Source organism: Dromiciops gliroides, chromosome 2 (assembly GCF_019393635.1).
Source record: "Dromiciops gliroides isolate mDroGli1 chromosome 2, mDroGli1.pri, whole genome shotgun sequence".
Classification (NCBI taxonomy): domain Eukaryota; kingdom Metazoa; phylum Chordata; class Mammalia; order Microbiotheria; family Microbiotheriidae; genus Dromiciops; species Dromiciops gliroides.
The window spans coordinates 636,271,110-636,299,057 of NC_057862.1; the positions used below are offsets into that span (position 1 = coordinate 636,271,110).

General features: G+C 42.5%; 1 protein-coding gene across 1 annotated transcript; it reads left to right on the plus strand.

The window, feature by feature from the left end:
- The first annotated feature begins 763 nt into the window (after positions 1–763).
- Positions 764–27,944, plus strand: LOC122740017 (cocaine esterase-like). The gene is made up of 12 exons (XM_043981786.1): positions 764–778; positions 2,050–2,188; positions 5,643–5,776; positions 10,026–10,179; positions 13,081–13,185; positions 14,732–14,829; positions 16,321–16,462; positions 19,162–19,236; positions 20,614–20,761; positions 23,543–23,665; positions 24,886–24,964; positions 25,852–27,944. Coding segments are annotated over exons 1-12 (1,383 nt in total). The 5' UTR covers positions 764–776; the 3' UTR covers positions 26,036–27,944.
- The last annotated feature ends 4 nt before the right edge of the window (positions 27,945–27,948 follow it).

Genomic DNA, 27,948 nt, shown 5'->3' on the forward strand with positions numbered 1-27,948 from the left:
AGAACTGATGGTGTCTGCATACAGATAGATACATAATTATTTTTACTATTTTTTCTTGAGTTTTTTCTATTTTTTCCCATGACATGATTAATATGGAAATATGTTTTGCATGACTACTCATCTATAACCTACATAAAGTTGCTTGCCTTCTCAATGTGGGGGTGGGGTGGGGAGAGGGAGGAAGGGAGAAAATCTGGAACTCAAAGTTTTAAAAATTAATGTTAATTTTTTTCATGTAATTGGGGGAAAATAAAATATAAATATTTTTAAATGCAAAAAAAGAGTCTGTTCTCAGAAACTTAATACTTACTGGCTGTGTGAACCTGGGCAAGTCACCTAACCCTCATTGCCCTACAAAAAAAAAAGAAAAAAGAAAGTCATGCCTATGTATTTCATATTGGGCTATACTTTGATATCCTTTGATTAAAGGGGAGTGGTAGTGTTTCAGAGGTGTCCCTGACTGTTGTACTTCTAATCCAGGCAGACTGTGCCCTCACAGCTGTGCAGTCTGTAGCTCTTGAACTCTGGGATGGAGAACTGTGAGAATTCTAATAGAATTCAAGGACCATTGACTTCAGCACCCTTCTCCCATTTAGTGAAAGAGGGAAAATAGGTTTAGGAAAGAGAAAGCATTTGTAAGAAGTTCACACAGGCAGTAAATGGGAGAACTGTGATTTGAACCCTATTCTGTAAGCCCAAATCCAGAACTCCACATCCAGGCTTATAACCTATTTCTTTTTCTCTTTTCTGTTTTTTTTGCAACTTCTCATCCATCTATGTAAGCAGCTTCCTCTATAATCTTACCAATGAGCATAGGGCACCATCTTGTCTTATTCATAATTTTTCTCTGTGTTCTTTACACGCAGTAAACATTTGATAAATATTTGTTGAGGACATGAATGTTCCCTATTTCCCCCTGGTCGGTGAAGCCTCAAATAATTACTAATGATAAAAGTTCACATTTGTTTGGACTTTAGCGAACAACAAACTTGAGAAAAACACTGTGAGGTAGTTAGTGCACATATTGCTATGGATAGATGAACAAAGGCTAACCGAGATTAGAGGGATCTAGGTGACTCAATCGATAGAATACTGGACCTGGAGTAAGAAAGAAATGAGTTGAAATGTCTGGCCTCAGACACTTCCTAGCTGTGTGACCCCTGGTCAAGTCATTTAACTCCATTTGCCTCAGTCTCCTCATCTATAAAATGAGCTGGAGAAGGAAATAGAAAATCATTCCAGGATCTTTGCCAAGAAAACACCATACAAGTTCATGAAGAGTCAAACAGGACTTAACAATATCAGCTAGTAAATAACAAAGCAAGAACTCAACAGTGTGTTAAGTTCAGAAAGCAGGAGGAGATCTTAGAGGTCATTGACTCTGACCCCTTATTTTATTTTTTAAATAGTTTGATGCCTTTTGCTTTGAAGATCACACTTGTTCCCCACTCCATACCATAGCCTAACTCCCCCTCCAATGTAATGCTCCTCTGTAGGAAGGAAAATCCAAGTGACACAAATGACCATGCCCAATAGTGTTGATCTTGTATAGATGCTTCTAGTTATTGCCTGTATTGGTCTACTTCTACTTTCCTTTATTTGCATCAGTTTTTCTGAATTCCTCACCTCCATTCTTTCATACAATGCAATCACATTCCACAACACACATACACTGTGATTTGTTCTGCTATCCATCTATTGGTAACATCTACTTGGTTTCCATGGTTTTTAAAATTTAAATAATATTTTCTTTCAAAATTACCAATCATCAACAAACCAGAATATTTCAATATACACTAAATTAGAAAAAAAGACTGTACAAGAAGATGTGAAATATCATTGGCAAGTTCCTTTACCTCTGCCTGCCTCAGTTTCCTCATTTGTAATATAGGGATAAAAATAGCACCTACCTTTCAAGGTTATTGTGAGGGTCAGAGGAGACTATGTATGTGAAGGGCTCTGAAAACCTCAAAGCACTATACAGATACCTGTTATGATGATCATCCCCATGTGATTCTATTCAGAACAGGCACCTCTTGTGTTTTCCAGGTGTTTACAGGATGCCGCTGTCCTAGGAAAAATACTGAAGTCTCTGAAAATAAACTTCCCTATCACTGGCAAGTCTGAAGACTGTTTGTATCTCAATATCTACACTCCTGACCATGCAAAGGAGGGGGCCAGATTGCCAGTAAGCCACATCTCTGTAACTTCCACAGTGTGGGATGAGAATCCTAGGGCATTAGAACTGGATGGGACCTCAGAGGTCTCCTTGTTCCACCCATAGGGGAGCAGTCATCCTGTAAACATCTCTGACAAGTCATCTAGCCTTCCCTGAAGTCCTCCAGGTCAGGAAGCTCACTGCTTCTCAAGGCAATCCACTCCAGTAGTGGGAAGCAGCTCACATTGTTAGCAAATACTTGCTTCTATCAGGATGAAATCTTGACTTCAGGGCATCTAGGTGGCACAGTGGAGATAGTGCTGTGTTGGAGTCTGGAAGACTCATTTAGAGTTGGACATGACTGAAAATGACTGAAATACCTTCTGGGAGTTAATTCCATTATGTGGAATGGTATCAATTTCTGCTAAAGGTTATGATTGCAAAAGGACCAGAGCAAAGCATGGATCAGGTGTGACCTTTAGAACACATCTTCATCCAGTCCAGAACCATCATTTCCTTTTTGTAGGGAGCTTCCCTGTGTGGAAACTCTCTCTGGTGATGAAGACAGGAACTTCTTTTGTAACTTAGAGTCTTGGAGTCATCTGGTGTGCTGAGATGCTAAGTCATTTCTCTGTGGTCACATAGCTCCTATGTCCAAGGCAGGATTGGAACCCAGTCCTTCTCCCTCCAAGGCTAACCCTCTATCATCTAGTCCAGACTTCCTTTCTTAAAATAAATGATAGGGAACAAAACTGCCCAGACATAGTCTCCCCATGAAGCCTTTCCTGACCCTCAATAACCCAACATTCAACTCAAAAACCATTTCTAAAAACTGGAGCCCTTCTCCTTAGTGCTGGGGGTGCAAAGAGAGGTGTGTTTGCTCTCTCCTCTGAGCTACCTTAACACTCTTTGGTGTCTCCCTTGTGGCACCTATCATCTACCTTATAGCATGCAATACAGCCTGTGTTGTTGTTCAGTCGTTTTTCAGTTGTGTCTGATTCTTCATGAGCCCATTTGGGGTTTTCTTGGCAGAGATCCTGGAGTGGTTTGCTATTTCTTTCCCCAAATCATTTTACAGATGAGGAAACTGGGCAAATAGGGTCAAGGAATTTGCCCAGTGTCACATAGCTACTAAGTGTCTGAGGCCAGATTTGAACTCAGAAAAATGAGTCTTTCTGATTCCAGGCCTGGAGGTTTAACCATAGTACCACCTGGCTGCTCCAATACAGACTATTAGTCTGTATCATGTTTTGGGACCCATATCCCATCCTTTCCCTTTGTTTGACTGAAAGTACCTTGAGAGTACTAGGTAAGGACCTAGTCTTATTCACATTACCCGCCACAGAGCTTTGTCCATAGTTGGTGCTCAGTCAGTCTGGACAAATCACTTAACCTGGTTTGCCTTAACCCCTGGAAAAAGAATTGGCAAACCACACCAGTATCTTTGCCAAGAAAACCCCATACTGTTGTGCTGTCATGGAGATGATCTGATTTTTTCCCCTCTTACTGGCTCTCTTTTCCTAATGGTATGTTCCCCCCACAGCTTAGCCTTGGCTGAAAGTTACTGTGGTCTCTTATGCTGGAGATGGGGCATCCTCTTTAGTGTCAGTGATATAAGATTGAAATGACATCCTTCACTGCCCCTCACCACCTCCACAATGCAAATACAATGCGAGGGATTAAACACAGGCTTATGGGCAGGACATGGGTTAAAGGAGTCAGAATCACTGAAATGGGTTTTAATCAGTTGAAACTTTTCTATAGATGGTAAGTAACATATAAGAACTCCCCCCCCCAAAAAAAAACAAAGAAAAGAAAGAAATTTACTTTAAATACTTTCCTGTATATTTAAAAAGGAATAGCAAGTTGTACATAATAGATTTGCTGTTTCATGTGCAATCATTGTACTACCGGATAACCATGACTAAAGAGTTTACACACCATCTTTCAAGAAATTGTCAGGGAAAATTGTCCTGATATTCTAGAAACAGAAGGTAAAATGGAAATTGAAAGACTCTACAGATCACCTCCTGAAAGAGATCCCAAAAGGAAAACTTCCAGGAATATTATAGCCAAATTCCAGAGATTCCAGGTCAATGAGAAAATATTGCAAGCAGCTAGAAAAAGAAATTCAAATACTGTGGAGCTACAGTAAGGACAGCACAAGATCTAGCACCTTCTACATGAAAGGATTGGAGGGCATGAGATATGATATTACAGAGAGCAAAGAAACTGGGACTATAGCCAAAAATCACCTACCCAGCAAAAGTGTGTATAATCTTTAAGCGTTAAAAATGGGACTTCAATGAAAAAGAGGACTTTCAGTTATTTGTTATGAAAAGACCTGAACTGAATGTAAAATGTGACTTTCAAATACAAGATCCTAGAGAAGCATAAAAAGTTAAACAGAAAAGAGAATTGACGAGGGATATTAAAAGTTTAAACTGTTTATATTCCTACATGGGAAGATAATACTTCTAACTCATAAGAACTTTCTCAGTATTAGGGCAGCTGAAAGGAATATACTTAGACAGAGGGAACAGGTGTGAATTGAATATGTAGGGATGATATCTGTAAAACATTTATTTTTTGTTTATCCTCTGTTTTTGGGTCAGACAGGGTGGGGTGGCAAATGTCTGGTGCTGGATTTGGGCTTGGGGCCTTCTGGATCCAGGACTGGTGCTTTGTCCACTGTATCACCTGGCTGACTCATGATGACATCTTTAAAATAAAGTTAAGGGGTAAGAGGAATGCACTCAGGGGCAGATAGGTCGCACAGTTTTCAGGAGGACCTGAGTTCAAATCCAGCCTCAGACACTAACAATTACTAGCTATGTGACTTTAGGCAAGTCACTTAACCCCAATTGCCTCACAAAAAAGAGGAATGCACTGGAAGAAAGGGAAACGGAGAGATGGATGGGAAAAGTAGCTCACATAAAAGAAACAAGATAAAACTTACAGAGTGGAGGGGAAGATGGAGAAGCAATGGGGGCGTGAGTGAACCTTACTCCCATTAGAAATGGTTCAAAGATGGAATAACATACACACTCAAGTGGGCATAGTAAAATATTTTGCCCTGAGGGAAAGTGGGAGGGGAAGGAGATAGGGGAGGGGGGAAGAAGAAAAGGAAGGAAGGGCAGATTGGGGGAGGGAACAGTAAAAAGCAAAACATTTTTGAGGGGAATAGGGTGAAGGAATATAGAAAATAGAGTAAATATCAAGGGGAAGGAATAAGATAGAGGGTAATACAGTTAGCAATAGTAACTGTGAAAGAAATGATGAGCAGGAGAGTAGCTTTGATGCATATCCTGTCAACTCTTGATAGACATTATCTTGATAAGAAGTGAATTCACTCACAGTCAGAACTACTTTATCATGTGTCACAAGATACCAGATACAATATTTTCCTTTTGAACAAGGGAGCTGCAGATCCCTGCTTGGTGGGATTTGTTCCTGAAAGGAAAACCATGTCTGATTCTTTCAGGTGATGGTTTGGATTGATGGTGGTGGTCTTGTCTTGGGTTCTGCCTCCATATATGATGGCTCAACATTGTCTGCTTCCCAGAATGTGGTAGTGGTCACCATCCAGTACAGACTAGGCATCCTTGGATTCTTTAGGTAAGATTTGACCCCAGTGAAACATAAGTATAAGTATTTCTTCACGGATGAACTTCCAGATCTCTGAGTGGTGACATGATGATAAACACAATGGAGTATTCTGAGTGGAGTCTCGATAAATTCCTGATTAGAATCCAGATCTCTTGCCTTGCCTCCCTCACAAACACATCATGATATAGTAGAAAAAACACTGTATTTGTAGTGAGAGGAACCAGTTTCCAATTATGGACCTACTTCTTATGGCTAATAAATTCACCTCTCCTCCCTTGGCCTACATTCTAAATCTAGATGAGAGAGAGGGGGGGGGGTGGCAAATGGATGGATGTGTTGTTGGACTAACAGACATATAAGCAGGTAGATAAAACATTTATTAAGTACCAGGCACTGTATGAAGTGCTGGGGCTTACAAAACAAGAAAACAAGATGGTCCTATTGTGTTCACCTAACCTCTGCTTGCTGTATTGCATTGTAATAGAGCTCATGATTACACTGACTTTCCAATCCCATTTCCCTGTAATGTCTTCCTCTAAAGCTACCTCCCCCCTTCACTGTGCTCTCTGGCATGCCTGCTCCATAGATAACAAACTTGCTTTCATCCTTACTCTTTTCTTACCCCATCCATCTACTTGAATTCCCTGAGTGATAACTGTTTTCTGAGGACCCAGTTTTCCTGATGACCATTTCCAGTACTATTTGCACTTTCACTCATACCTCCATCACAGGGATGCCAAAATACTCCTTGTTTCCCACTCCCACTTCCAGACTCTGCCTCTACTACCATCACTCAGTAACTTCTGCTCCTTTGAGGTTCGTTCAATCCATGTTTATCACCAAGATTCTAGTAGCTGTATTTATCATTCTCTAGGATACTCTCCTTTTCTCAATGAGTTCAGTGCCTCATTTACAGTCTTTCTCTCCTCCCAAACTCCCACTTTCAAACTAAGGAACTTCATTGTTTATATTGATGTTGCCTTAAACCTTCTATATTTCCAGTTCCCCAGTGTATTCATTTCTCATAACCTCCTCCTCCACTTCATCTTAGCTGTATACAGAGCTGATAACACCCTTGATTTTGCCATGACCCAGAAGTGTTCAACTTATGTGTTTTGAAATTCTTCTACCTAGTTATACTCTCTTATCATTCCACTAGACTCTTCTTTGTAATCCCTAATTCTGTTTGTCATCCCCCCACCTCTTTTAATTCTCCCACCCCTCAGTTCTTTCACAGGCCATAACCCCTGCCTGGGTATACTCTCTTCCCTTCCTCATTTTAACCCCCCACTAAACCACTTCATATCTCACTGACCCCTTGTCCTATCACTATTCTTTCCCTGCCAACACTCAGCGTTGGATTACTCCCATCATCTACCCCTTTTGCTCTTCTTTGAATACTACTCAATGAATCTAGAGAAATGTTGCCTGGGTCCATAGAAATTAATGTTACATAATATTAACCTGGTCCTAACTGTGGCAAGGCAACCCTTTTGAACTTCTCTAATGAATTCATTCACCAGAATGGCTTTTCTAAATTTTTGCATCCCTCCTCAAACCTTTCACGGCTTCTCTCCTCACCAGTTCAACTCAGAACTTTGCTTTGTATTTTGCTGGAAAAAATGTGACCAATGCCTGATATGCCCTCCTCTTTATCTCACATTGATCAAATGCCTTCTGTCATTATCTCCTCCTTCACTTCTGTACTCACTAACACTAAGCTTTCTACACCCACAAATGATCCTATTTATTACATCTGTTCTTCTTTAGAATATTGCCCTTTCATTCATTCTCACTTTTACTATTCTTTAATCTTTCTCCCTCTCTTCTTTTCTCCTCTCCTCTTTCTCCTTCTCTTCATCTTCTTCCTCCTCCTCCATCATCATCATCATTATCACCACCACCACCACCTCCTCCTCCTCCTTCTTCAATCTCCACCCGGCTATCTTCCTAAAACACAAGTCAGACCGTCACCCCCTTATTCAGTCAGCTAACAAGCATTTATTAAGCACTTTTTAAATGCCAATCACTGTGCTACATGCTTGGGATACAAAAATAGGCAAGTCCTACAGTTGGAGATCAGTTCTCATGGGAGACAACATGGAGATACAAAATACATGCATTATAAATGAGAAGTCATCTCATTGGGAAGGTATGACAATTGTGATTTTTAAAACATATTGTGGCATGTTATAAATGATAGGACTCCACTATGGAGTCACAGGCTAAGTAGTCTTAGGGACCATACAACATTTAAGCAATAATATAGACAACCAATAGTTTTGAACTACCCTGACTTATTCTGATGCTGCGAATAACCTCAGCTCCTGAATGGACTCCCAGCTGGCTGCATGACTGCATGCTGGTACCCACTCTTGGAGTCTCTGAGTATTAACCTTAACTCTCACTCAATTTCTGGTCTCTATTAGGAAACTCCTCCAACCCAAGTCTGGCATCAGTAAGTGATCCTGGGGAGTTTCCCCACCACATCTGATCTGATTAAGAATGCCTTCTCAGGGGCAGCTAGGTGGCGCAGTGGATAGAGCACCAGCCCTGGATTCAGGAGGACCTGAGTTCAAATCTGGCCTCAGACACTTCACACTTACTAGCTGTGTGATCCTGGGCAAGTCACTTAACCCCCATAGCCCCACAAAAAAAAGAATGCCCTCTCTCACAACAGGTACTAATTGTCAGACCTACCTTTAAGGTATAAGACTGACTTGGTCAGACCACACTCTGAGTGTATACTCCAACCAAGATCTTGTCATTGCATGAGTCTCCTTCATGTGAGTGCCCCTGGGCCTGCATGACTGAGCCTCTGTCTGTCAATACAGGTTGTCATATAATGTGTGTGTGTGTGTCTGTCTTTCATTTTTTCCTGCTTGGTACCACTGCATGGTAATAAAGCTCATGCTTTCACCAGCTTCCCCAGTGCTAATTTTCCATAAATCCTCAACAGGGTGGGGTGGGGGTCCTTGTTCTAGAAGGCCTCAGCCATGAAGGGGTGGGTGTGGGAAGGAGGAAGAGGAGGACAGAAAAGATCTCTTGCAGAAGTTGGGATCAGAGCTGTCTTGAATTCCTTCAAGGAATTCTAGGCACCAGGGAGAACCATTGAAAGTCAGAGCTGGAAGGTGGAGAGTTGGATATAAGGACAGCAAGGAAGCTGTACTGCAGAGCTGTCCAGCCCCTACCTCTCTAGTCTTCTTACCTCTAATGATCCTCCATATCTTCTGCCTCCTTTCTGATCCTTGAATAAGATATTCCATTGAATTTGTTCATTCCCCCCCTCCTCTCCCCTTCTGGCTTCCTTTAAGACTCTCTTCTAATTGCACCTTCTGCAAGAAGCCTCTCCTTGTCTCCATTAATGCCAGAACCTCCCCTCTGGGATCATCCCCAATCCATCCTGTATTGTTTGGAGACAGCCGTTTGCATGTTGTCTCCCCCATTAAACTGTAAACTCCTTGAGGGCAGGGACAATGTTTACCTTTCTTTGTATGCCCAGAGCTTGTTATAGTGCCTGGCCCATAGTGGGTGTTCAGTAAATGTTTCTTGACTTGACATTATAATAGGGGAAGACAAAAGAGAAAGGAGAGCTAAAAGAAAAAGGAGGAGGAAAGGGAGAATGGAGACAAGGCAGCTGGTGGAGAGGTGGATCAGGGAGTAAGGTAGAAGGGAAGAAAGCAACATGGCAGAGGCTCTTCCTAAAAAGGCACAGTGAGCAACTGGAAGGGTATGCACTGGGAATCTCTCAGGTGGCGGATTCGAGATCTGCCTTCCTAATTTACATGTGTAAAATAACAACGATAACAACTAGCATTTTTATAGTCCCTTAAGGTGTACAAAGTACTTTATAAATATTGTCATATTATCCTTGGAACAACTCTGAGAGCTACATGCCATTATTATTCCCATTTGATAGATGAGGTAACTGAGGCAGAGAGGTCTAAGTGACTAGCCCACAGTCACACAGCCACTAGATGAACACTGGTCTTACTAAGGAGTCTATCCATTGCATCATCTAGTTTGTATTCCTACGAAGCTGGTGCTCTTCTTCAGCATTCTTTTTTTTTTTTTTTTTTGGTGAGGCAATTGGGGTTAAGTGACTTGCCTAGGGTCACACAACTAGTAAGTGTTAAGTGCCTGAGGCCAGATTTGAACTCAGGTCCTCCTGAGTCCAGGGCTGGTGCTCTATCCACTGCACCACCTAGCTTGCCCTTCTTCTTCAGCATTCTCAAACCTTGTCTAATATGTCTTCCAGCACTGGGGATGCTCACGCCCCTGGCAACTGGGGTTACCTGGATCAAGTGGCTGCCCTGAGGTGGGTCCAGAAGAACATCGCCCACTTTGGAGGAGATCCTGGCCGTGTGACCATCTTTGGCGAGTCTGCCGGGGGAACTAGTGTTTCCTCACACGTAGGTGATAAAGAAATGACCCCAGCCTGGAAGGGGGCCTCTTGTGGCCAAAACCAAGATCTAGTCTCACAGACCAGAGCTGTTCTTCCTCTTCTCTTATCCTCCCCCATCTTACAACTATTGGGGGGTGATGACTTCTTTCTCTAAGGCTGCCCCCTGACCTTGCCTTTCATTTGGAGATCCCACTACACTCCCCTGCCCTACTCCCAACTGATTATCTTGTCCCTTCTTCCTCTTACTTTACTGGAGACAGAAAATGAGTTGTCCCTTTTTAAAGGCTTACTAACAACTTTGAGTAGGAGAAAAATAAGTATCCAGGGTAATGTTGAAATCATTGAAGACCCAGTGGATCCCCCATTTCTCTACTGAGGTACACCTCTCCCCAGTGCTGCTCAGAGTCTGTCTGCAACTTCCCAGGTGACCTTTTTGACTAATAGTGGCTGCAGATCTGCCCTCTCCATCCTCTGCTGATGAACTTCTCAAAGCTTAGAATGGTTGGCCCTCATAGGACAGACATAAAATTCATTAGGGGCCTTAGGGGCAAAGACCTTCTGGTGTGGTAGCTCTCCTTCCTCAGGAGTTTGCACACCACTGACATGGCTTCTGGGCTGTGATAAAGCATGGGAGGAAGACTTCAGTGGAAGAATAATGCTTTAAAAATAGCTGAAAAAAGTAAACAGGTAAAGGAAATCATGAGGGATTTTAAAAGGTTAAACTGTTTCTATTCCTACATTGGAAGATGATACTTGTAACTCTTAAGAACTTTCTTATTATTACAGCAGTTGGATGGTGTATATATACACAGAGGGCACAGGTGTGAGTTGAATATGAAGGGATAATATTTTTAAAAAGATAAAATTAAGGGGTGAGAGAAGAATGAACTGAGAGAAAGTGAGAGATGGAATGGGGTAAATTATCTCACAAAGAAGAAGCAAGAAAAAGCTTTTACCGTGGAGAGAATGATAGGGGAGGTTAGGAGAAGTGAGTGAATCTTACTCTTATTGGAATTGGCTCAAAGAGGAAATTAACATACACATTCAATTGGGTATAGAAATCTATCTTGTCCTGCAGGAAGGTAGGAGGGGGGAGGGCATGGGGAGGTGATAGAAGAGAGGGAAGATTGGGGGAGGGGGTAGTCAGAAGCAAAACTTTTGAGAAGGGACAGGATGAAAGGAGATAGAAAATAGAATAAACAGCATGGGAAGGGAATAAGATGGAGGGAAATACAGTTAGCAATAGTAACTGGAAAAAATCTTTGAAGTAAGTTTCTCTCATAAAGACCTCATTTCTCAAACATATAGAGAACTGAGTCACATTTATATAAAAAATGAGCCATTCCCCCAATTGAAAAATGATCAGAACATGTGAAAAGTTTTCAGATGAAATAATCAAAGCTATCTATAGTCATGCAAATCAAAACAACTCTGACATACTACCTCATACCTATTGAATTGGAAAATAGGACATCAGAGGAAAATAACAAATATTGTTGGGGATATTGGGAAATGAGACATTAATGCACACTGGTGTAGTGGCAAACTGATTCAACCATTCTGTAGAGCAATTTGGAACTATGGCCAAAGGGTTATGAAACCATGTCATACTCTGACCTAGCAATTACAGTCTGAGGTCTGTATCCAAAATAAGATAAAAAACAAAGAGGAAGAGGACCTTTTATTTACAAAAATATTTATGGCAGCTCTTTCCTAGTGGCAAAGAATTAGAAATTGAGGGAATGCCCATCAATTGGGGAATGGCTGACCAAATGTGGTACATGACTTTGAGAGAATAATATTGTGCGATAAGAAATGATGAGCAGGATGCTCTCAGAAAAACCTGGACTTACATGAGCTGATACAAAGTTAAATGTACTGTGTATGAAGTAATAGCAATATTGTGAGATGATCAGCTGTGAATGACTTAGCTATTTTAAGCAATACAACGATGCAACACAACTCTGAATGTCTTATGACGAAAAATGCTATCCATTTCGGGAGAAAGAACTGTTGGTGTCTGAATACAGATTGATGCATTTTTTTTTACTTTATTTTTCTTGAGGGTTTTTTGGGTATGCTTTCTTTCACAACATAATTAATATGGCAATGTTTTGCATGAATACACAAGTATGACTTATATGGAATTTCTTGTCTTCTTGGGGGTATGGACAGAGGAAGGGAGAGAGTTTGGAACACAAAGTTTTCAAAACGGATGTTAGGGTTCAGCTAGGTGGTGCAGTGGATAAAGCACAGGCCCTGGATTCAGGAGTACCTGGGTTCAAATCCAGCCTCAGACATTTGACACTTACTAGCTGTGTGACCCTGGGCAAGTCACTTAACCCCCTTTGCCCCACAAAAAAAAATGGATGTTAAAATGTTTTTACATGTAATTAGGGAAAAATAAAATGCTAAAAATAATAGCTGATGGAAAGTGGGAAATCCCCATGGTATAGTGGGAAAAACTGTTGGATTTGAAGTCATTTGATCCTAACAAGAACCTTGGGCTTTCTCATAATCAATAAACAAGCAGAAACCAATAATCAGTAAACCATGTGACCTTATGAGGATGTAGGGCATAGGAACAGTATTGCTGGGTTACAATAGAGAACAGACATCTTATCATACTATGTTACCTAACCACCCAGAGAGGCCTAGACCTTGGCCAAGGCTACATAGCCGTTGTTAGTTATCTAACTGTCTTTCATTGTGCCAAAGGGCCCAAAGGCCAGTGTCCCAGAGAGAGGGTGATGTTTGTGACTGTCCTTCATGGGTAGGTTATGGGTAAATAAGAGTCCTGGCTTTCAGACTCACAGTCTCCTGTCTCTCTACTGAGCCAGGAGTATGTGGGCTTCCCCATAACTGCTTCCCTCTCTCACCGAACCCCCACTGTGGTTTGCTTCCTCAGGTTCTGTCTCCCATGTCCAAAGGCTTGTTCCACAGGGTGATCATGGAGAGCGGTGTGGCCCTCCTCCCAGGCCTGATTTCTTCCAGCTCAGAAATTGTTGCAAATGTAAGTTCCTTGTTCTTTGATCTCTGCAATTGCTCCATGGGGCAGCTAAGTGGAGCACTGGCCCTGAAGTCAGGAGGACCTGAGTTAAAATTTCATGTCATACACCTACTAACTGTATGACCCTGGGCAAGTCACATAACCCCAATTGTCTTAAACATCTGGGGCCATCTCCAATTGTCATGATACTGGACCCAGATGGTTCCACAGGCCTCCTTCACTTAAATCCAATTTAGTGCAAGTTATGACATCACCTAATGTCATGGTCCTCTTTGAGAACAAAGGACAAACAACAACAACGACAATAATATTCTTTAACCTTATTGGTCTTGGATGCCCATGGCCCAGTCTCATTGGCCTTCTGCCTCTCCTGGGCTAGGAGAAGGCACACATACTGGAATGCCACTGAATGTTCAAGCTGAAGCTTACCTTAGAGATCATTTTAGTCCAACCCCCTCATTTTACAGAGGAGGAAACTGAAGCACAGAGAGGGGGGCAGTGATTGTGTAGTAGAATTAGATGCCCTGGATTCAGTTCCTGGTTCTGATTCTTAATATGCCTGTGATTTTTAGATGTCATTTCCCTTCTTGGTGCCTCAGTTTCTTCCTCTGTAAAAATGTGTTAGAAGAGGGCAGCTAGGTGTCACAGTGGATAGAGCACCTGCCCTGGAGTCAGGAGGACCTGAGTTCAAATCCAGCCTCAGACACTTGACACTAGCTATGTGACCCTGGGCAAGTCACTTAACCTAATTGCCCCACAAAAATAAGAAATTTAATTTAATTTTTTTTAAAAATTGGGTTAGAGTAGGGGTTTTTTTTTGTTTTTTGTTTTTGCAGGGCAATGAAGGTTAAGCGACTTGCCCAGGGTCACACAGCTAGTAAGTGTCAAGCATCTGAGGCCAGATTTGAACTCAGGTCCTCCTGAATCCAGGACCAATGCTTTATCCACTACACCACCTAGCTGCCCCAATTAGATGGTTTTTAATGTTCCTTCTAGCTCCAACATCTATTTTCCAATACCCCCAGAACAGGAGGAGGAGTTCTTTGAGGGTTCCCAGGTACAGGTTAGATGCAATGATGGTGTGAGGTCCCTTCTTCCTCTATAGTTCTGTCATTCTGTGCCTTTTCCAAGTGACACAATGAATTGGTGACTGAGCTGAGGCCAGAACTGAGGGATCTTTGAAGCCAGAGTAAGGGCTCTTTCATCACACCCCAGACTCCATTGTGTGTGCTTCATAGACATTTAGGTCTCTTCTCCCTGAGTAAACTCCTCAGGAGCAGGGATTATGTCTTTATAACCTGCCCCTGCCTATGCCTTCCCCCACTGCCTGGTACTGAGCCCTGTACATAGTAGGCTCATGATTGGGAGACTTGGCCCCTTAGGCAGCCAGACCCATTCCAACTTGGTCTCCTTTTTGCCATGACTGTATCATCACCTATAGAAATGATCCTTTGTTGGGTTCCTGATGAGTATCATAGGATCTCTGTTGTGCTCCAGGCCAGGGGGTGCTCTGTGAGAATATTAACTCTTTGTGGGTACCTCTTTGCAGGTTGTTGCCAATCTGTCTGCTTGTGAGAGACATAGTTCTGCTTCCATGGTTCAATGCCTCAGGACCAAAACTGAAGAGGAGATCCTGGCCATTGGCAAGCTGAGGAGGAAGGGTTACAGTACCAACTAGCACTGCCAAATCAGCTTAGGGCAGGGCTGGAATCTAACCTTGATGCCCTTTCTTCACACCTTCCATTGGTGGGAATTGAGGTAAAGATCGTGGGAATGTCACTCTCTTTGCCTCAGTGTCCTCCTACTAATACAAAGGTCTCAGACTAGATAATCTTCAGTGGTATTTCCAGCACCAGGTTTCTACACCTGAAGGTTCCTTCTAGTTCTAATTTTCTGCTCTCTTGGGTCTCTTCCATCCCCAACATTTTGCACTCTAAGCATGTGTGTTGGTGTGTGTGTGTGTGTGTGTGTGTGTGTGTGTGTGTGTGTGTGTGTTTCTACTCTGGACTCCTAAGAATCCGTTCAACATTCTGTGTTCTAAACATTTCAGGTTTTTTGTTCCAAGTTTCCTTCCACTGCTGATATTCTACTCTAGAAGATGATTTTCTTCCTCCAGCCATAACATTCTGTTATAACATTCTATAAGCTAAGGTATGGAGGATGCATTTAGGTTGTGCAATGGATAGAGTGCTGAGACCAGAGTTGGGGAAATTGACCTGAGTTCAAATCCAGTCTTGGACACTAGCTGTCACTTAACTGCTGTTTGCCTCAGTTTCCTCATCTGTAAAATGGGGATTATACCACCCAAGGTTCTTGTGAGAGTCAACTGAGATAACAATTATAAAGTGCTTAGCATAATATCAGGCACAAAGGAAGTGCTATATAAGTGTTATTTAATTTTTAAAAATGTTTTTGGTGAGGCAATTGGGGTTAAGTGACTTGCCCAGGGTCACACAGCTAGTTAAGTGTCAAGTGTCTGAGATCACATTTGAACTCAGTTCCTCCTGAATCCAAGGCCAGTGCTTTATCCACTGTGCCACCTAGCTGCCCCCAGGATCCCTAACTTTCAATCCAATTCAAGCCTAGAATTCCCAGTACTGAACAATTTGGTGCCTCCCTGCCTTTCTTGCCTTATTCCTTATTACTTCTCTGCATGCACCCTATGCTATAGCCAAACTAGTCTCTCCTCAGTCTTCTAAATGTTCCCTATAATCTCTTACCTTCATGCCTTTGCTCAGATAGTCTCATGTCCATAAAGTTCTCCTTCTTGTTATCATACTAGTTTGCAAAGTGTCTTTCTCTTAACAATCTATGAGGGAAAGGAGTACAGGCATCATTATTCCCATTTTATAGATAGGTAAACCTCTAAGGAGGTGGCTCCGTGGATAAAGCAATAGACTTGGAGTGAGGAAGACCTGAGTTCAAATCTCACCTCAGATACTTATTAACTCTGTGACCCTGGGCATGTCACTTAATTCCAACTGCCTCCAAAAAAAAAAAGAGTGCAGGTAAGTGATAAAGAGTGTCTAAAATAGAATGGTAACAATGAGAACAATGAGAATGATGAGAAAAGGATAGTGGGACGGAGATTGTGTAGATAAACTTACCTTTTCTTTTTTTTTCCTGCTTCTTTCTTTTGCATTTCCCAATAATCCCTGGAGTAGTTGATGGAGAGTTCCTGCCCAAACACCCTGAAGAGTTGCTGGCTATGGGAGAGTTCCACCAAGTCCCTTCCATCATTGGTGTCAACAACCATGAGTATGGTTGGCTTATTCCTGGGGTAAGATTCTAGGATTTTCTACTTTGTGCCATCTTCTTTATGACCTTCACAGTTTATGCTTCTCCAAGGAATCACAGACTTTCAGAGCTGCACAGGTCCTTGGAGGCCATGAGGTCTAGCCCAGAGTTGAAGGAGAATCCCTTCTATAACTCACTGGACAAATGGACATCCAGCCTCTGCTGAAAGACTTCCAAGGACCCTGAGGCAGCGCATTCCACTTTGAGACAGCTCCAGCTGCTGGGCATGGTGTCATTCCAGCAAGTCCAAATGGACTTCTTTTTACACTTCCACCTGTTGTTCCTTGTTATACCTTAGAGCAAATGGCCCAAGTTAAATGCCTGCTCCAAGTGATGCTCTACCAGTTATTAAAGACAATGATCATGTCTCCCCTGCCCTTAGGTTTTTCTTTGACCAGCTAAGCAAGTTCCTTGAACTCATCCCAAATGGAAAGAACATGAGCCCCTTCTCTAGCTTCTCTATTTTCTGCCTCAAATGTAGTGTCCAGAACTGAACAAAAGATTCCAGATACACAGTGATCCCTTCCACATCTCAGTGGTGAGGGGTGCAGCACCCCCATGATCTGGAGCATCCATGTAAAATGTTTTGTTCCTCCCTTCATGTTAGAGAAGAAGACTGAATTATTATAGTACTAAGACTGAATATGTTGATATTATACAATACTATACAGATATTTTATGAATGTCTGCTTTTAAAAACTTTTTCTCTCTTGTCTGATGGCCTTTGCATGTCATCTGTGGCTTCTGCAAAAATCCTCCCCAAATTCCCATTTAATTTCTTATGCCAACCCACAATATATCAACACCACTATGGGGAAAGTTGTGATGTGGAAGGAATAACTGTAGTCTCCCCAGAGGTAGAGTACAAAGGGACTATCACCTCCTTATTCTTGAAAACTGTGCCAGTCTTAACACAGTTCACCATCATGTTGCTTTTTTGATTGCCACATTACCCTGGTCACTTCTTGAGAGCTTGTGGTTCACCAAAATCCCCAAATCTTTTTCAAAAAAATTGCTGTGTAACCATGCCTCCCTCATCTTGAACTTGTAAAGTCAATTGTAAAAAATTCCAAGTGTAAGACTTTGTTTGTACCCATTAAATTTGATCTTTGTGGTTGTGGTCTAATATTCTGGCCTGTCAAGTCCTTTTTTTTTTTTTTTTGATCTTGACTCCATGATCCAATTTGTTAGGTCCCCCCGCCCCATCTTACTTTGGGTCATCTGAAAATTTACCTTTTTTAAAATCACCAAAGTTATCCTGAGCAGGCTTCCCTGGAAGAATCAGAAGCAACTTCAACCTTTGGTTATTTTCTCTATGGATGATTCATTTCATGTACAAATCTGCTCAGAAGTATAGGAAGAGACACCAAAGCCAGTTCTAGTTCCCCTTTGGTTAAAATATCCTCCACAGGTCTCTTTATTTATTTTTAAATTTTTGTGGTAAGCAGAGTTAAGTGACTTGCCCCGGATCACACAGCTTGTAAGTATCTGAGGCTGGATTTGAATTCAACTCTTCCTGACCCTGGGTACTGTGCTCTATTCGCTATGGTGCCACCTAGCAGCACCTAGTCTCTTTATTTTAAATGAACAGTGATTAACTAATACTAGCCAATATTGACACAGCACTTTTATACAAAAAACTACCTTCACAGCACCTGCTATAATATAAGTGCCAGTAAGATCTTTATACACACACACAGACACACATATACATATATATAAAGATCTTAATAATAATAATAATAATAATAATTTGCATTTCTATTTTTGTGAATATGCATCATGGACCCCTTTGACTGTCCAGGGAAACTTACAAACCCCTTCCTGAATAATATTTTTACATATATAAAATAAAATAAATAGGATATAAAGCCAATTATATTGAAATCCAGTTATCTAAGTGCTCAAAAAATTAAATTTCTATATATATTTAAAAAAATTTTTTTGTGGGGAAATGAGGGTTAAGTGATTTGCCCAGGGTCACACAGCTAGTAAGTGTCAAGTGCTAAGTGTCTCAGGCTGGCTTTCAACTCAGGTCCTCCTGAATCCAGCGTCTGTGCTTTATCTACTGCACCACCTACCTGCCCCACCAGTAAGATCTTTATCCCTATTTTGTAACATAGAGAACTCTCAGAAAGGAAGTGATTTAACAAAAGTCAACACAGCTGGGACTAAAACCTGGACCCCTGATGCCACAGCAGTTCTCTTTCTTATGAACTTCATTTCATCATATTTCAAGGCCACAGGGTTTATACTAATTTGAAATATGACCTGATATTCACTACCATTTGTAAGCTGCCTCCTTAGGAGCATATGTATGTAAAATCATTCTGTTTGCACTAGTCAGAAGAACAGAATTCGACTGGCATCATTTCTAGCTTTATGGGTTCTGTAGTAAGCAGTGATCATTATCCAAGGCCAATGGTCATTAAGAACAAACTATAACCACTGTTTCTTGTGTAATGGCCATTACTCACCATTTTGCTGGCCATTTTGCAAAATATCTTGAGAGTTGTTCGGTGTGTATTAATTAGGAATTATCCAGTAATGACTAAACAAATCCATGGCACTGACTCCCCTTTAAAGGATAAAATGACTTCCTTGGATTAGATTTGTTTAAAAAATACATAAATTTCTTAAGTTGTAAAAACTGTTCACAGTGTGACATTTTTCTCTGCACAGGAAATGGGCATTGCTGGATTTAAGGAAACCATGGATAAAGGAATTATCCAATCATTACTGCAGAATCCACTGTTGGTAAGATACAGTTAATCAAAATTATTTATATATAAGCACCTACTAGGTAGCAGGCATGGGTCTGGGCACAGGGACAACACTAAATATTCCCTGCCCTCAAGGAACTTACATTCTATGTGGTAGAAGACTTGCACATACAGAGACATATGGCAAACATACACAAAGCAAATCTTAGAGGAGGGGTAAGGCATTAGCAACTGGAGAAGGGGGGAACCAAGAAAGGTGTTCTATAGAAGATGCTGTTTGATCTGACTCTTGCCAATGCAAAGGCATGGAGATGAGAGATAGAATGTGGAGTATGAGGAGTCAGAAGGTTGTTATAACTGGACCACAGGATATGAGAAGGGTAATAATGTATAATAAGTTTGGTTGGGGCCAGTGTGTGAAAAGCTCTAAATACCAAACAGAAGAGTTTGTATTTAATCCTAAAGGTAATAGGGATCCACTAGAATTTGCCTAGTTGGGGCAGGGGAATAAAATGTTCAGATCTGCACTTGGAAAATCATTTTGGTAAATGAATAGAGAATAGATTGGAGTGGGGAGAGATGTGAGGCACAGGGACCAATTAGGAAGCTATTGAAAATATTCTATAAGAAGAAGAAAAAAAGAAAATAGTCTAGAAGTGATCCTTCCTAGAAGATCTTTTGAATTTCTTCCCCCCCCCCCCCCGTCCTCCCCCTGTGCCCCCGCCCCCCTCGGAAGAATGAGGGTTAAGTGACTTGCCCAGGGTCACATAGCTAGTAAGTGTCAAGTGTCTGAGGCCAGATTTGAACTCAGGTCTTCCTTACTCCAGGGCCAGTGCTCTATCCACTGTGCCACCTAGCTGCCCCTCTAGCTTTCTTCTTTCATAGTCCCAGAGTTGGAAGGGACCTTAGAGACCCCATCTAATTCTATTCTTTCCTTGAGCCTCACATCCCTTCTACACTGCCCCCCCCCAAGAGTTGTCTATTATCTTCCTGACGAATTTAACTCCTTGTGGGGAGGTGTGACCCAGGACCTTTGATTGACAGGCAAACTTATGTGGGCTTATTTCTTGTTATTTAGTCGATGACTCATGTCTAACTCTTTGGGACCCCTTTTGATTGGGTTTTCTTGGCAAAGACACTGGAGTGGTTTGCTATCTCCTTCCCCAGCTGATTTTATGGATGAGAAACTGAGGCAGACAAGGTTAAGGGACTTGCCCAGTGTCACATAGCTAATTCATGTCAGTTCAGATTTGAACACAGGCCCTATTGACTCTACGTCCAGAGTTTTATTCACGGGGCCACCTAGCTCTCTTGCTTAATCCTTACGATCAATCAACAAACATCTCCAAACAACCCACTGCCAGGTAAGCTCATTTTTCTGTTGCTCCGGCTCCCCCTGGGTCTCCTGTAGGGTATTCCTTCTGAACTTCAGCATTTGATGATGGAAGAGTATTTAAAAGATATTGAGGATCCTAAAGAACTTCGAGCTCAATACCAGGAAATGATGGGGGATATGATCTTTGTTATTCCTGCCCTCAAAGTAGCTAAGTATCAACACAGTGAATATGGAGTTGACCCTTTTCAGAATCTATGTAAGAATGTCTTGTCTGTGGGTTGGTGTTTGTATTTTACCCACACTCAGAAGCCAACTCTTCCTTCTGGCTTTGCTATCATAGCCTCAAGATTGGTTAAAACCCCCTCATTCACCATCCTTCTTCCTTCCTATCCTTACCTAACAACAGCCAGGTTGAACTCAGTTACCATTCTCTTCTCCTCCTCCTCCTCCTCCTCCTCCTCCTCCTCCTTCTACTACTACTATTACTACTACCACTACTACTAATGATAATAATAATAATCTGCATTTCTATTTTTGTGAGTATGCATCATGAACCCTTTTAGCAGTCCAGGCAAACTTACAGACCCCTTCCAGAATAATGTTTTTAAATGTAAAAAATATAATAAATAGGATATAATGCCAAATTACATTGAAATACAGTTATCTAAGTGCTCAAATAAAAAAAAATTAAATGTATTGTTACAAAACACTTTACCTTCATTGTCTCCCTGGATCCTCACAACAACCTCATCCTAGTGTATAGAACATTGGACCTCATTGTGAGTAAAACTATATGTGTGGGACAGCTAGGTGGCACAGTGGATAAGGCACCAGCCTGGGATTCAGGAGGACCTGAGTTCAAATCCGGCCTCAGACCCTTGACACTTACTAGCTGTGTGACCCTGGGCAAGTCACTTTACGCCAATTGCCTCACTAAAAAACAAAAACAAACAAAAAACCCCAACTATATGTGTGGTTGCCTTATTTCTGTCCCACGTTTTGGGAAAATTATCTGGGGTTCCTAATATAGTTGTTAATTATAAATTAGAAGCTTTAGCACCAGTTTTGGGGTATTAAACATTTATTAAGGCATATTAGGTATTATTAATAAAGATAGAGCACATTACCCTGGAAGTTAGGAAAGCCTAGCTAGCCTAGAGGGGAGAACAGAGCTCAGCCTGGCCTTCTAGCCTAGAGGAAAAATGGAGCTCAGCCTGGCCTTTGTCTTCCTCCAAGTCCTCTGTCACCAACAGCGCCTCCCAGAGAGTAACTCCCAGTGGAAACTTCCTCTGGGTCCAGAGCAGAGGTGGTCCTTACACACTGCTTCAAGCTCATTGGCTAGCATCACCCAAACCTATAACTTCACTGGACTTGAGGGTGGTCCATGAGCAGAACATGCAAGGTCAGAGGTCAGAGAACACACCCTCTGAGGGCCAGGCTCTCAGGTAGGTGTGGTTTCAATCAAGTCAACTTGAAGTGAGTCCCATCAATCATAATATAATCCTCTTGAGCAGGGGCCTCTGGGCATCCCCAAACCCATTATTTTAAAGTCAGGAAGACCTGAGTTCAAATCTGTGTGATCCTGAGCAAGTCATTTAAACTCTGTTTGCCTCAGTTTCCTCATCTATCAAATAAGCTGGAGAAGGAAATGGCAAAACCACTTCAGTATCTCTACCAAGAAAAACCCAAAGGGGTCACAAAGAGTCAGACATGACTGAATAATTGTTTATTACCTTCCTCCTTCCCTTCCCATGGGGTAGACAGGCCGGACATTATCATCACCTCTGAGTGGGAATTTATTGTGATTTGGGTACCCTGTCTTTGGGCTGAGATGAAAAAGCCTTAGGCCCTCAGGGTTTTTCTCTGTGTGAGAAGGGCTGGCACCCCTCCCCCTCTGCTTCAGGGGCCAAGCTAAGAAGCCCTGTGGGACTTGGAGCCTTAGAGGTGCTGGCCAGCCTGGACGCTTTGAAAAGCCCCAGCTCCCTCTGCCCTAAGGGGATCTGCCCCAGAGATCCCAGGCTTGGGCCCTTGGAGGGCCCAATGTGCAGCGGGAAGCACAACTACCTCAAGCCCTGGGCAGGGTACACACAACCCCCTGGAGACACCAGCCACTGCCCTAGGGCAGTTAACCAATTAGCTTGATGTTTATGGGGGCTTGGTCCCTGGGGTTCCCAAGGAGAGAGGCCTTTTATATACTGGGGGAAGTTAGACCGTCACAGGGGATGCTAGAAGAAGGTACAGAGGAGGCTAAGCAGATGCAGAGAGGACTAAGGGAATAGTACAGAGAGGAGGAGGGAACTAAGGAGACACAGGGAAAGACGCCAGAGAAATGGTATGGAAAGAGGGGGCTTGCAGTTAGACAGTGGAGGAGGACTCTACAGAGATGCTGAGAGATGCTTTTGTTGCCTTTATCCCTAAGTTTATTCACCTAAATAAATCCTTTGCTGTTAAATGCAAAGAGGCTGTTTGCTTATCAATTTGGGAGAAGCAGTTGTGGGAATTTTTAAATGGCCCTAACAGACTGGCTTAGGCAATTAATAGCAGTCAGATAGCCAGGCAGTCAAAAGTCCATAGATTAGGCCCAGTTAGCTAAAGTATTTTTACATTTGAATGGCGACCACAAAGGGATTTACAGCCCAGATAAAATTTTTCATATATCCCACAGTTATAAAATTTATAGATCTGGATAAGTTAATTTTTTAATTTACTCATCCCTATAGTTGAAAAGAAATCCTCAGATAAGTAAAGGGATTGCCCCAAGGTCTCATAGTGGGTCAGCAGCAGGGCCAGGATTCCAACCCAGGTCCTGTTACACCAGACCCCAACCTCACTCTGGGACACTATTTGTTAAGGGCCTCCCCTTTAGGAGCTTGCCAGTCAATGTTCAGCTGCCATCACTCCTCTCCCATCCCAAAGGAGGGAATCTGGCCGGGGACCAATGGCATGTGGCCCTGTCCTGTGTTCAACATGTCAGTAACTGTGGGCATTTCTCATGCTTGCCTAGGTCCCAGCTCTCCAGTCTACTTTTATGAATTTCAGCACTGTCCAAGCATACTTAAGGATGTCAGGCCAGATTTTGTGAAAGCAGACCATGGTGATGAGCTGCCTTTTGTCTTTGGAGCTCCTTGTAAGCAGTGGAGACTGGACGGGGAGGGAAGCAGTGGCTTGGGTGGGGGATCAGGGGTGGCACAATCACTGGGGCAGCAACCTGCCATCTCCATCATCTACCTCCTCTCTCTGATGTCAAAACAGATAATTATGCTTTACCTATCCACAAAGCACCTTCCTATATATCATCTCACATAATAAAGATAACGAGAGCTAGAAGTAGCTAGCATTCATATACTGCTTGAAGGTTCACAAAGAGCTTTGTATGTGTCACTCTCTTGTGACAGCCTCACAATAGCCCTGTGAAGTAGGTACTGTTCTCACCCCCAGTTTACAAATGAAGAAACTGAGGCTGAAGAAGGCATGAGCTCAGATCCTGACTCAGACCCTTGACTAGCTCTGCAAGAGTCACAGAGTTAGTCAAGTGTCTGAGCCAGGAGCTGAACTCATGTCTTCCCAGCTCCATGTCCTGCCCTCAATCCACTTAGCTGCCCTTTGAGTCTCCCAAAGACCCTGTGAGAGTGGGAGTGTGGGCAAGGGAGAAGCTCAGAGAGATTATCTAACAACACAGAGTTAGCAGGTCTAACCCTAAATCCAGTCTTCTTTCTGCCCCGCCACCTTCCCTTAGGAAGCACTGAATAGAAACCCAGCTCCCTGAGAAGAGTTGTTTGGTTTTTATTTTTTATTCTTTCTATTTGCATCTCCAACACTTAGCCCAGTGCCAGGGACAGAGGAGGCAACTCATAGTTACCTGGTTGACTGAGTGATGAAGGTATCAGCCTTGGAAGTCCCCTAACTCATCTGCTTGTTCAGGTGAATTCAATCAGGAGAATTGAACCAGCTGTTCAGTTTAATGCAGTTTCCATGATTAAGCACAGCCTATATGCAGAGCACTCTGTTGAACTCTGGGGAAGACAGAAAGATAAATAAGACGCAGTGTCTGACTTCCTCGGGTTGACTCCCCAGAAGGGAAGATGAGACAGGAATGCAGAAAATACATTTCCATGTCAGTGGACCTGTGACCTCAGCACTGCCCTCATCTTCTCCTCTGGTATAGACCCTGAGCTGTCACACCTTCTCATCCTGTGTGATTCTTGTCCTTGTGCCTCCATAAATCCTCCACTGAGGATCTGCCCAATGTGCTAGAAGCCTCCCCTTCCCCCTCCCTTCCTCTACCCTCCCCTTCCCTTCCCGACTGCATTTTGACGTTATCCAAGTTTTTAATTTTTCTCTTCCTAGTCTTATGGGGGGAAGAAGAAGATGAAAAGCTCCTGAGCCACAGGATAATGAGCTACTGGGCAAACTTTGCCCGCCATGGGTGAGAATGCTGCCCCTTGGTTTCCAGACAGTTTCCCTGTAGGACTGTGCTTGTTCCTAGTGACATAAAGGTTCCCCACTGACAAAGAAGTTCCTTAATTGAAATTGCTTCAGTAAAATAGAGCTAGAGGCAAGGTCTGCTGAGCAATCTTACCTTTTCCTCAAGTCCCTCAAGTCTGGGAGAGGTGTTGGCCTGGTTGACACCCTCCACATGGGCATCTTGAAAGGAACACAAGAAAGATGAGCAACTTTCATGACCTCCTCCATCCCCTGGAGTCTCAGGGACCTCTTTTCCCCCTTGGGACGCATCAAAACAGGATGTAGTGGCACCGGCTTAGATTTGGAGGCCAGTGTTCAGTCACTTCAGTCATGTCCAACTCTTTGTGTCCCCATTTGGGGTTTTCTTGGCAGAGACACTGGAGTGGTTTGCCATTTGTCAGCTCATTTGTCAGATGAGGAAACTGAGGCAAACAGGGTTAAATGACTTGCCCAGGGTTACACAGCTAGTAAGGATCTGAGAGTGGATTTGAACTCAAATCTCCCTGACTCCAGGCCTGGTGCTCTAGCCACTGCACCACCTAGCTGCTCTAGTGATATGGAGTCCAGTGAGATGAGTTCAAATTCTGCCTTGGCTATTCAGTCCCTATGTGAATCCTTTCACTCTTGGGACCTACCTCAGATGCATTAGAAAGATGCAACATAAAATATGAAAATCAAATTGCTTTGGGATGGGTGAATAAGTCCTCTCTGTGGCTGTCACCACTGTCAGCTGACCCCTACTTTAGGGCCTCATCCTTGGCTCTCAGGCTGACCTGATGGTGGCTTGCTAGACTTGCCAATAGAATGAATGGTACCTTTCTTTTCTAAACATTTGGTTTTTCCCCCCAGAGACCCAAATGGGGCAGACATTTTGCACTGGCCTGTCTATGACCAGAAGGAAGAATACATGCAGCTGAATTTGCAGTTGTCTGTGGGAAAGAGACTGAAGTGGGATAAGTTGGAGTTCTGGACCAAGACTGTGCCTCAGAAGATGAAGAAATCAGGGCCTGAAAAAGCCCGGGTGGAGTTGTGATCCCTAAGCATAACGATTTTAGCAATTGTTGCAGTCCAATAAGCCCCAGTCATTTCCTTTGAGTAGTTCCCCAGTCCCAGCTAAAGTTTACTGGAGTTTAGAGTCAAATATTCTGACTCTCGGTCACTACTACTGTTGGAGATGAATTTAACTGTTATTCAGAAGGGAAAAACTCATTTACAACATGCTTACTGTATGCCAGGCGCTGTGCTAAGAAAACGCTTTTATAAATTTTACCTCATTTGAAGGGGACCTTCCAATTTTGAGACCATGGGAATCCAATGAGACCATCCAGTCTACCCTGTCTCTAGAGAAAAAAATCCCTAGTTCTTTTCACAGCATTATAGTGGAGGTGGTTTCATTTTCACCCTTTGTATCTCTAGGGCACTTGGTTGGTAAAAATTAATGATTATCAACTTACTGAATGATTGATTTAGAGCTGGAAGAGATGTTGGAAATCATTGAACAAGAATAAACATTGAGGCCCAGAGAAGGGAAAGGACTGATCCAAGGTAATGCAGACACTAGTCAGGTCCTCTGACTTCAAATCTGAGACTCCTGTTAATACACTGAGTTGCTTCCAGGGACCAGTGAAAATAGCAGACATCTCTGTCCTGCATTATCATTAGTGAGTGTTTTCCAGACAACATTTTTGTGAGGAGATAATGTGGTGCACTAAGGATCCCCAAAACAATACTTCAAGATAATAAAGCAAATCACATGATGCCTTACGTGCAGAGGAGCAGCATGGAGAGACAATATCTCTGAGCCCAAATTCAATGTGTTTTTCCTAGAGGATTTCTTTTATATAGAAAAAATAGCAAAATCAAAGGAAATGCTTCCTCTACTATGACTGCTCATGCTAACAAGCTATTTCACAATAACTATACATTTTACTAACAGGATACAGGCAGGGGTGTGCTTGGAAATATTTAACAACCAGCTCTCTGAAAACCTCACAAGACACACTTTTATGTTATATTATTCACATTTTCTCCATCACTTCATTAAATATAGAAATCTACAAACCAATGACCCAAGCTCTAATTTCTAATGGATGCCAATTTCTAAGGTGTAAATGCTCATGCTGAAAGTTTAACAACCAGCTCTGGTACAAATTGGCTCCAGCACATCCCTGCATACAGGGAGAATAAAACATTCTTTGTTAAGAAATATTGGGCTGTTAAACCTCTTTTGTCAATAAGAAGCTTCTGCTTAAGAAAATAAGACATAATTGATGTAGTGTTCTGAGGATTAAGACAGGATATAGATGATATAGATCATAAGTGCAGCTAAGTGGCCAGGTCACTTCATGTCTAGAACTTGAAAATAGCCTGTGGTTTAATTTCCCTTGCCTCAGTTTTCTTTCCACTCCAACCCATCCTCCAGTCATATCTGACAATGTCAGCCCTTAGTTGATAATCACTCCCTTTTGTGTACTCTTTGATCCAGTCATAGCAACCTCTTTGGTGTTCCTGAAACAAGACACAGCATCTCTGGACTCTGGGCATTTTCTTTGGCTATTCCCCATTCTTGGAATGCCTTCCTCCCTCATTTGTACCACTGGGCTCCCTTCAAATCTCAGCTAAAATCTCCCCTTTTGCAGGAAGCCTTTGCAGGATGCCCCTTAATGCTGGTGCCTTCTTGCTATTGATCATCCCCAATTTGCTTTGTAGATATGTTGTATCTACATAGGTGTTTGCAGGTTATCTCCCTTCATTAGATTGTGAGCTCCAGGAAGACAGTTTTTTTAACCTCTCTTTGTATCCCCAGTGCTTGAGTGCCTGGTAGATGGTGTGTCCCTCATAAATACTTGAATCGTCACCCACTAGCTAAATGTCCCTTTGCCTGTTGGAATGTCTTTTTTCACTGTGAACTCAGTTTAAATAATAAAAATGACACCACTGACCTCC

What these genes read in the sequence shown, in the direction of transcription:
- LOC122740017 (XM_043981786.1), top strand. An exon ending in GAGATCCTGGCCATTGGCAA is followed by an intron (nt 14,830 to 16,320) that starts GCTGAGGAGGAA and finishes CTTCTTTCTTTT; the next exon opens with GCATTTCCCAATAATCCCTG. An exon ending in TTTTGTCTTTGGAGCTCCTT is followed by an intron (nt 23,666 to 24,885) that starts GTAAGCAGTGGA and finishes TTCTCTTCCTAG; the next exon opens with TCTTATGGGGGGAAGAAGAA.